Source organism: Cebus imitator, unplaced genomic scaffold (genome assembly GCF_001604975.1).
Source record: "Cebus imitator isolate Cc_AM_T3 unplaced genomic scaffold, Cebus_imitator-1.0 Scaffold491, whole genome shotgun sequence".
In the NCBI taxonomy this organism is placed as follows: domain Eukaryota; kingdom Metazoa; phylum Chordata; class Mammalia; order Primates; family Cebidae; genus Cebus; species Cebus imitator.
The window spans coordinates 1,443,268-1,453,115 of record NW_016107806.1 but is presented as its reverse complement, the minus strand read 5'-3'; the positions used below and the strand labels follow the sequence as shown (position 1 = coordinate 1,453,115).

Sequence of the window (9,848 nt, the reverse complement as noted above, 5' to 3'; positions counted from 1 at the left end):
CTGTGTCCCCCAGGTTCAAGCGATTCTCCTGCCTCAGCCTCCTGAGTAGCTGGGATTACAGGCATTGGCCACCATGCCTGGCTGATTTTGTATTTTTAATAGAGACAGGGTTCCTCCATGTTGGTCAGGCTGGTCTTGAACTCCTGACCTCAGGTGATCCACATGCCTCAGCCTCCCAAAGGTTGCAATTACAGGCCTGAGCCACTGCGCCCAGCCTAATAAGCACTTTTTAAGAGTATGTACCAGAAAATAGCTAGGCCCCGGGGGACTGAGTGATAAACATGACAGAACCTCTGCCCTGAGGTTTACAGATTTGCACTACAGTGGACTGAAAACATTTATTACCTGGGCTGAGAAGCCGCAGAAGAAGCCAAACCAGAAGTGGACCATGGTGAAAGCAAAGTTTTTGTAGAAGAAATAGCAAAGAAACTTGCACATTCTCAGGTAGGACCAGCGCCCATGCACCAGCAGGAGGCGCTGCAGGAACTTGAACTGGGAGAAGGAGTAATCGGAGGCCAGGACAGCCTGGATCCCTTCCTGCCCACTGATGCCCACACCAATGTGAGCCGCTGCAGAGACAAGAGATGACAAGGGGATGAAGATGGCCACACACTTGAGAGCCCACCAAGTTACAAGCCCCTCCCCATCATTTTTCTCCAGTCCAGAGACTCAGTGGGCCCCTCCCCAGCCTCATGCCCAGCCTGCACACTTGCAGAGTCCACACTCACTTTTGATCATGCTGACATCATTGGCTCCATCTCCAATGGCAAGCGTCACAGCCTTCTTGTACTTCTTGACCAGTTCCACCACCTGTGCCTTCTGCAAGGGGGTCACGCGGCAGCAGATGACAGCTTTGCAGGCACACGCTGTCTCCAGAAACTCCAGCTCCATGTCCGCCTCCAGCGCGTGGGCCTGGAGCACAGACAAGGCTGAGAGAGCCAGTCTTCCCAGAAGACACCTGGGACTCTCAGCTCCTCCCCATCCCCTTTGAGACCAGAGCCTTCTCCAAAATCAGGTGAAATTAGAACAAGATATAAAAGTCATGGGACAGAAGTACTCCCTGGAAAGATACTGCCCAAGCTAAGGATTGCGATGGCTGTGACCTACCAGGCTGTGACCATTGATGACCAGGGCGTACTCCCCAGCAACGGCCTCCAGGACAGAAGTTAGCTTGGAAGAAGAAAGCTTCTCCTGGTAGGTGAAGCCGTTGCCTACGGAGCGGGATGAGTCCATCATCTTCTCCCGGGCTTTCCTGTCAAAGCAGAAATGATACGGCTGTGGTCTTCCAGGACAGCAGTGGGAAGCAGGGATTCAAACCTAAACAGGGTCCAGAAACCCGCTCCTGAGCCCTGGGCACAATGCAGAGCACCACCTCCCTTGATTCTTGTTTACCTGAGCTCCTCCCGCACCTCCAGGACAGTATGGCCAGTGACTATGAACACCTCGGTCATGTCGTCCGTCAGCATCTTGCAGGAATAGCCGATGTTCACAGCCGTCTCTACCAAGAGAGAACGCAGGAGCTACGGACAGGCACCCAAGGTCAGCACACTCGCCTGCCTGATGTCCTCAGCTCCATGCAAGGGTCCAATGGGGCTACTGTCAGTTGCAACTGCCCCTGCCCTGCTGGGGTCTCACCTTGCTTGTCTCCGGTTAGCACCCAAATCTTGATGTTGGCCAGCGTCAGGAGGGCAATGGTCTCCGGGACCCCTTGCTGAAGCTTGTCCTCAATGGCTGTTGCACCCAGGAGCTGAAAATACCACAAGGGTTCCTGGCACAAGAGTCGCAGGCACGAGCCCTCCGTGCCCACCCTTGGCCCGTCCCACAGCCCGTACCATCATGTTGTTCTCCACCTCCTCGTAGATGCTAGCCAGCCTGTCCTCCCGGCTGTCCTGGGCCAGGCTGGCCTGGAGGCGTCGCTCAGCCCACTCCTCATAGTATTCTTCATCCAGATCCCTGTAGGCCAGCACCAGGGTCCTCAGCCCTTCCCCTGCGTACTCCTGGAGGCAGAGTGGAGGGGCACACCTGGTAAGTGTGGAGAGCTAATTGACAGTGTGAGGATGACAGTCAACCATCTGCACTGTAGCCTGGACGTGTCCTAACAGTGTAGACTTCAGGGACTGTCTCCACACACACGAAAAGAAGTCACTATGGGAGTTGGCTGATGTGTTAACTTGCCTGACTGTAGTAATCACATCGCCATACATACACATCAAAACATCATGTTGTATACCTTAAATGTATACAATAAAACAAAACTAAGAGGAGCAGAACCCCCAGGCGGGCCCCCCTCTCCTCACACCCACATTAAGGTGGTCCACGGTGGTGCTGAGCAGCTCCTGAGTGGAGTGGTGCAGTCTGTCGAGTAGGATAGTGTCAGCCCCTTTGCAGTAGAGTCGGATCTTCCCCTCTGGATTCCGCACTATGAATGCAGCAGAAACATTCAGACAGGCCATGACTCCCAACCTAAACACGTCAAGAGTCACCCGGCACAATCCTCCCATTCCAGGCCTGAACACTGTCCCTACACGCCCCAACACCCCGGTCCTGGCCTCACCTATGACTGACATCCGCTTGCGGATGTTGTTGAAGTCCAGGATGGCCAGCAGCTGGTAGGTGATGGCTGTGCCCATCTCATGGACGGTGATCGTTTTGGGGGTGCGAGAGCGGAATACAAAACCAAAGTTCCTGGCTGCAGTGACCAGGGCCCCCTCATCTGGGGACTGAGCTTTGTAGTACAGCTCTCCTGGGTGGGGAGGAAGAATACATGTGGTATGAGTGGCCTCTCTCAGCCACGTGCCCCGCCCAGGAAGCCCCAGCCCAGCTGCATTGCAGAGCAGAGCAGAGCAGAGCCCAAGGGCACAAGTCGGGTCAGGAGGGCGCCAGCCGGCTCCTCAGCCCACCTTCATTCTTTTCTTCCGACATGACAGTATGGCACAGGGAAAGGAGGCGGAAGAACTCATGCGTATGGGGGTCCCCGATCTTGACAGCCTCCAGGAGGCTGGGGTCCCAAAATAAGAACTTCTTGTCAGCCAGAGGATTGAAGGAGAAGTCGACAGGTTCTGGCTTCTGGAACAGGTAAGAAGGCTCTTAGGAAAGGCTGGGGCACCAGGCTGCATCCTGGGGAAGAGTTCGTCCCTGCCCTCCCAACTCTCAGTAGGATCCTGTCCATTGTGGACCTCAAAATTTCTACTTCCATCACCCGTTCTGCCTTAAAATACCCATTTCTCCAAGCATCTTCCACTTCTTATCCAGACCACACATCACTCCTGACTACACTAACTGTTACTGGCCAGACACCCTGTTTCACTGGCACATAGAATTAGAGAGACTGAATCTTACCTCTCCCAATTCAGCTTTGTGTCCCAGGACATCAAACACATCACCTACACACAGCCAGGGCAGAAAAAGCAATGTCAGAGCCGGAGAGCTCCAGAGCACGGAAAGATGCCTCCAATGCAGAACCCCTGCAGGCACGGAGCCCCTCAACCCTAATCACGGAGCAGCTGTCACAGTGTCAGTCATTCAGTCACACTGCTGACTCGAGGGACAGGAGACAGCAGGCACGCCACACCCCAGAACCCCTAGACCTGGTCATGAAAGAGCCCTGCACCCACTGCTCACCATCCCTGTCTCCACCCTGAGATGGCACTCCCCCAGGGCAGCTCCAATTCTACACCTCCCAGGCCTCCTTACACACCCATTAGACCCGTGCAACAGACACTGGCTGAAAGGCCTGGGACAGTACAGAAAGCAGTTACAAGCCGCGTCCACACTCTGCACAGAAGTCGGCCCCACATGCTGCCCCAGGCCGTCCCAGCAGCACAGCCACAGGCCACTGAAGCAGGGCCACACTGGGAAGGCCAACCGCAGCCACATTCCACAGACTCACAAGGACCGTGAGCAGCAACGGGGGAGACTCTAGCAGGGTTCCACTTGGCCAGGATGCCCAGAGGCCAGTGTCTCACTTCAAACAGCTAAGGAACTCCCCTATCACCTGGAGCTAAGACCAGGGTTCGGGCATCAGGGGAGGACTCTCAGAATCGGTTTCCTTTTTTTTTTTTTTTTTGAAACAGAGTTTCACTCTTGCCGCCCAGGCTGGAGTGCAATGGTGCAATCTCAGCTCACTGCAACCTCCGCCTCCTGGGTTCAAAGGATTCCCCTGCCTCAGCCTCCCAAGTAGCTGGGACTACAGGCATGAACCACCATGCCCAGTTAAATTATTATTATTTTGGAGACGGAGTCTTGCTCTGCCGCCCAGGCTGGAGTGCAATGGTGCAATCTCAGCTCACTGCAACCTCCGCCTCCTGGGTTTGAGTGATTCTCCTGCCTCAGCCCCCACCCAGAGTAGCTGGGATTACAGGCACCTGCCACCACATCCAGCTAATTTTTGTATTTTTAGTAGAGACAGGGTTTCATCATGTTGGCCAGTCTGGTCCAAACTCCTGACCTCAGGTGATCCACCCTCCTCGGCCTCCCAAAGTGCTGGGATTACAGGCGTGAGCCACTGCGCCCAGCCAGGATCTGCTTCCTGGCATGGGACACAGAATGGACCTCTTCTTTGTGTGTGAATTTTTCTCAAGAGACAGGGTCTCACTCTGTCACCCAGGCTGGAGTGCAGTGGCAGGATCACAGCTCACTGCAGCCTTGACCTCCTGAGCTCAAGTGATCCTCGCACCTCAGCCTCCTGAGTCACTGGCCAGCTGAGACCACAGGTGCACGCCACCACACCTGCCTCATTTTAAAATTTTTGTTCTGCTTTGGTGGAAATAAAAGAAAAAAAAAGAAAGAAATTTTTTAGTAGGGATGGGGTCTCACAACATTGCCCAGGCTGGTCTCACACTCCTGTGCTCAAGCAATCCTAAGTGATCCTCCCACTTCGGCCTCCCAAGTTCTAGGACTACAGGCATGAGCCGTTGTGCCTGGCCAGGATGGACCCTTTTGAGGCCCCTCAGACCCAAATAGGAAAGAAGAAAAACCCCATGTTAAGGAAACTGTGGGGCCCCAGTTCCACTGTCCTTCCAGGCGGGGTGCAAGCCCCAGCCCCAGTGGTGCCACCGTACCATAGCTACGGCCATAGATGGAGCACTTGTTGAAGACCATGATGTTCTGGGTGAGGGTGCCCGTCTTGTCGGAGAAGATGTACTCCACCTGGCCCAGCTCCTCGTTTAGCGTGGTGGTGCGGGCTTCTGCAGGCGTCCGCTTCTTCATGCAGAACATCTTCTTATCCCAATTGATGAAGTAGCTGTGCCCCAGACGGATGACCTCCACACTGCACAGGGGACAGGGGGTGAGGCTTGGGTCGTGAAGGGGAGGAGGTGCCCCACCCACATGGGCCTTCGCTGCAGGCCCTCCGCCTAGGGAGAGACGAGAACGGAGAAGACACCTGGGCACAGGAACCTGGGTGGGAAAGGGCAAGGAGAGCCTGAAGGTGGAGCCGGCCGCACACAGCCAGCAGAGGAACGCCCCAACCCGACCCTCCTGACGCTCTCCAGACAAGAAGGTGCAAAGGGCCTGGGCGGGCAGGACAGACAGCAAAGGAGGAAAAGGGGCTGTAGACAAGGCACTCAGCCAGTTCTTACCTCAGGACTAATAATACAGAAACCATGCAGAGAAAAACAAGAGAAAGTGCCAGAGGAAAGGGAGAGAGAAAAAAGAGAGAGAAATAATGAGGGTGCTGTGCATGCCACAGCTACACAGACGCCACCTCAGAGGGGCCGCGCCGGGGAGGGGACGTGGAGGTGGCCCGAAGCCCGCTCCTCACTGCCCCACACGGGCGGAGTGCGCTCCTTCCACTCTGGGCTCAGGACTCTACATCCCTGATTCTGAACATGGGGCAGGGCTGAGGCGCTGAGTGCAGAGGGAGGGCCCTGGGCCTCTGCAGAGCGGCCCCACTTCACACCGGTACAGCGCTTTGTGGTGGCTGTGCTCATTTGTTTTTTGAGCTAGCGTCTCTGTCACCCAAGCTGGAGTGCAGTGGCACAATCACAGCTCACTGAAGCCTCAAACTCCTGGGCTCAAGCGATCCTCCCACCTCAGCCTCCCCAGTAGCTGGGACTACAGGTGCATGCCACCACACCTGGCTAATTTTCATTTTTTGTAGAGATGGGGTCTCGCTGTGTTGCCCACACTGGTCTTGAATTCCTGAACTCAAGAGATCCTCCCGCCTTCACCTCCCAAAGTGCTGGGATTACAGGTGACGGCCACCATGCCCGGCCAATATAGTGCCTTTAACATCTCCAGGTCTGTTCATATCCTCTTCTTTATTTTTATTTTTATTTATTGATTTATTTATTTGAGATGGAGTCTTGCTCTGTCACGAGGCTGGAGCCCAGTGGCATAGTCTCGGCTCACTGCCACCTCCACCTCCTGGGTTCAAGCAATTCTTCCGGCCGGGCGTGGTGGCTCACGCCTGTAATCCCAGCACTTTGGGAGGCCAAGGCGGGTGGATTGCGAGGTCAAGAAGTCGAGACCATCCTGGCCAACATGGTGAAACCCCATCTCTACTAAAAATACAAAAATTAGCCGGGCCTTTGGCACGTGCCTGTAGTCCCAGCTACTCGGGAGGTTGAGGCGGAAGAATCATATCCTCTTCTTTGCTAATCATCACCTTTGGGATATGTTCTGTTAGCGTTTCCAGAAAGGGCTGTGTTTTGGTCCAGTGCAGCTGAGCAATGGGGCCATACCTGGAGCCCCGCTTCCCACCTGACCAAGGCTCCTATCAGGATCCCACTACCAGGCAAAAACTCAGACACTGGGAATGTCTTCACATTCCAAAGAGCCTTTTCCTCACGCAGCTCTCCAACTCACTCTCAGCCTCCCCCAAACGTACACACCGTGACCTGATGAGACTCAGAAAGAAAACTGCTTTAGCAGCTCCCAAGGGCTTCAAGTGAACTGAGATACAAAACACAGAGAGCAAAGCCCATAGGTGGGAAAACAAAATTAGGCTGTAAGCAAAGACATTAAAATAGTAATGCAGAGGAGGTGGCAATAGTCACAATGAGCAGGCTACCACCCAATAACTGTAAAGTCATTTAGGTTTAAAATCTATCTTCTAATCCAGCATCTTACATCAAGACATCCTATTCAAAGGTGACACAAGCACTACTGTTCCTGTTTACATGGGAAAACTGAGATCAAGTGAGGCCCTGAGTGACTGTGGATTTTCCTGGGGTCACATGGCCAGTGAAGAGGCAGGACTAAGCCCAGAACCTTCCGGCTCGGGAAAAGTCGAAACTGTACTCCCTCAGCACAGAAATGCTGTTATCTTCTATTTATTGTCACCAGCAGTAAGACTGGGGGGCCGGGAGAGAGCTGAGGGCTATTTGGGGAATCTATAAGAACAAAAGACTGGGAGACAGGGTGAGTTTTCAGCACCTCCAAAAGACATTTCCTTGAAAATGTCAGTTTCCCTTATCTCGAGTACAAGGCACTAAGCAAGCAAAGTTCCTTTCCCCTGGCCATTCTTCCCACCTCCTCTTCCTCCTCCTCCCCTCCATTCTCACTGGCCTGCTCCCTGCTAACATTCTCTTCACCTCCAACAACCCACATGTCTCCTTGATCCTATGCATGCTGTACACCACTGCCAGTCAATACTTCCTAAAGCATTCTTTACATTTTTTTTAGAATACATTTTTTTCTTTTTGGGGGGTGGGGGAACTTTTGGTGAAAACCAGAAAACCTGCTAGACAAATTCTAAAAGAGCTGTTAACACTTGGAATGCATTTTCAGAATACAGCCTTCTGACTTTCTTCAAAAACTTTTAATGGTTAGTAAGTACAAAGTCCACAGGCAAAGATTCAAAAGCCTCCACAATCAGGAGCAAGCTATGCTTCCAGCTCTCACTCATGGCCCAGACCCCTGGCCAGTTATCTGCATAGGCCATTCCAATGAGGCCCAGGGATGCCAGGGTCCCAACTCCACACCTTTACTTCCAGCCCTCTCCTCCTCCTCTCCTTTGCAGCTCCTCCTTCACCCACCCCAGTCACCACTCAAAGCCCAGAGCACATACCATCTCTTCCGCCCTGCCCACCTGCTTAGGGAGCAACATTCCCCAGCCCCCTGGCACCCGGTGCTTCCCACATTGTATCTCAATCTGACACGTCCAGATCTCCCCTCCCCAACCTGTCCATCTCCTGCTGCTGAAGGCAGAGGCCACCGTATACATCTCTGTATCGCCTTGCTTCACACGGAAGACTCTAGGTGGAGTTCTACAGCACTGGTTCCTATTTTGTTTTATAATGTGTTTAGATTGTCCTTCCTCTACTAGACGTAAGCACCGAGAAGGAAGGAGATCCATTCCTAATTCATCTTTGTGTGATGGCACCTAGCACACTTCTTTGTACACAGTAGGCATGTAATAAATAGGTGCTGAATAAATCAGTTTTGTTTTATTTTTCCTCTAATACAGTCCCAAGAACCAGGAAACTGTGGTAAAAAGCTTGCTCTGCGCACAAAGATAAACAGATAACATCAAATGTTTACAGTACAGGAAGAAGAGGACTTCAAGTTACTTCTCAAGGACTTCATTTTCATAGAAAAGAAAAGTGCTATGGGACCACCTGGGCTCCCTGGAGAGACCCCAGGGCAGAGAGGGCACATACCTGACATAGAGTGAAATGGGCACAACGGTGTTGAGGATGATGATGTAGGACCAGAAGGAGAGGAAGCCAGAGAAAAAGGCACTGTCCACTGCCTCATCCCAGGGCAGGTAGACCTGGAAGCGCGTCCCCACCTCGTGCTCCCAGATGGCATTGCCAATGGCCAGGATCACCCCCATGCAAACCAGGAATCCAAAAATCTGGGGAGGAATGAGAAGCACAGGCGAGGGTGACATGTAGGAAGCCCTCAAAACCAAGGACATCTGTGATGCATTCATCCCTTGAGCCCTCAAAAGCTCAGACATCTTTAAACTGGCCGCATGCTCTCGTGCCAGCTTGTCCAGCCCGCGGCCTCTGGGCCACATGTGGCCCAACACAAACTCATAAACTTTCTTAAAACACCATGAGATTTTGGTAACAGCTGAATGTTAAAAAAATATATATGTATATACATGTATATATGTATGTGTGTGTACACATACACATACATATATATATATTATGGGCTGGGTGCTATAGCTCATGCCTGTAATCCCAACATTTTGGGAGGCTGAGGCAGGCAGATCACCTGAGGTCAGGAGTTCAAGACCAGCCTGGCCAACATGGCAAAATCCCATCTCTACTAAAAATATAAAAAAGTTAGCTGGGCCTCATGGCACACGCCTGTACTCCCAGATACTCAGGAGGCCCAGGCATGAGAATTGCTTGAACCTGGGAGGTGGAGGTTGCAGTGAGCCAAGATCATGCCACTGCACTCCAGCCTGGGCTACAGAGCAAAACCCTGTCTCAAAAAAACATAATAACAAAAACACAGGCCAGGCGCGGTGGCTCATGCCCATAATCCCAGCACTTTGGAAAGCCAAGGAGGGCAGATTACCTGAGGTCAGGAGTTCGAGACCAGCCTGACCAACATAAAGAAACCCTGTCTCTACTAAAAATACAAAGTTAGCCAGACGTAGCGGCACATGCCTGTAACGCCAGCTACTCAGGAGGCTAAGGCAGAAGAATTGCTTGAACCCAGGAGGCAGAGGTTGCAGTGAGCCGAGATCACACCATTGCGCTCCAGCCTGGACAACAAGAGCAAAACTCCATCTCAAAAAATAAACAATTTTTTTTAAAATGAGATTTTGGCCGGGCGCGGTGGCTCAAGCCTGTAATCCCAGCACTTTGGGAGGCCGAGGCGGGTGGATCACGAGGTCAAGAGATCGAGACCATCCTGGTCAACATGGTGAAACCCCGTCTCTACTA

The 9,848-nt window shown here is 52.7% G+C and overlaps 1 protein-coding gene and 1 non-coding gene across 7 annotated transcripts in view; both read right to left on the bottom strand.

The window, feature by feature from the left end:
• Positions 1–9,848, bottom strand: part of ATP8B2 (ATPase phospholipid transporting 8B2) — a 29,510-nt gene that overhangs the window by 7,998 nt on the left and 11,664 nt on the right. For 2 of the 6 annotated variants that reach the window (XM_017513396.2, XM_017513395.2), the window contains 12 exons: positions 8,604–8,800; positions 5,061–5,269; positions 3,340–3,383; positions 2,901–3,066; positions 2,555–2,743; positions 2,304–2,419; positions 1,833–1,997; positions 1,636–1,747; positions 1,393–1,498; positions 1,108–1,252; positions 729–912; positions 346–569 (listed from right to left, as the gene is read on the bottom strand). In XM_017513396.2, the coding sequence (XP_017368885.1) occupies positions 346–569; positions 729–912; positions 1,108–1,252; positions 1,393–1,498; positions 1,636–1,747; positions 1,833–1,997; positions 2,304–2,419; positions 2,555–2,743; positions 2,901–3,066; positions 3,340–3,383; positions 5,061–5,269; positions 8,604–8,800 (1,857 nt within the window). Of the gene's footprint in view, positions 1–345; positions 570–728; positions 913–1,107; positions 1,253–1,392; positions 1,521–1,635; positions 1,748–1,832; positions 1,998–2,303; positions 2,420–2,554; positions 2,744–2,900; positions 3,067–3,339; positions 3,384–5,060; positions 5,270–5,579; positions 5,587–8,298; positions 8,801–9,848 lie in introns of those variants that run through there. The other 4 variants (XR_005197534.1, XR_005197535.1, XM_037733028.1 and 1 more) reach the window with 4 other exon arrangements.
• LOC119468785 lies at positions 7,653–7,716 on the bottom strand. The gene has a single exon (XR_005197546.1). It is a non-coding gene; the product is annotated as a U7 small nuclear RNA (small nuclear RNA).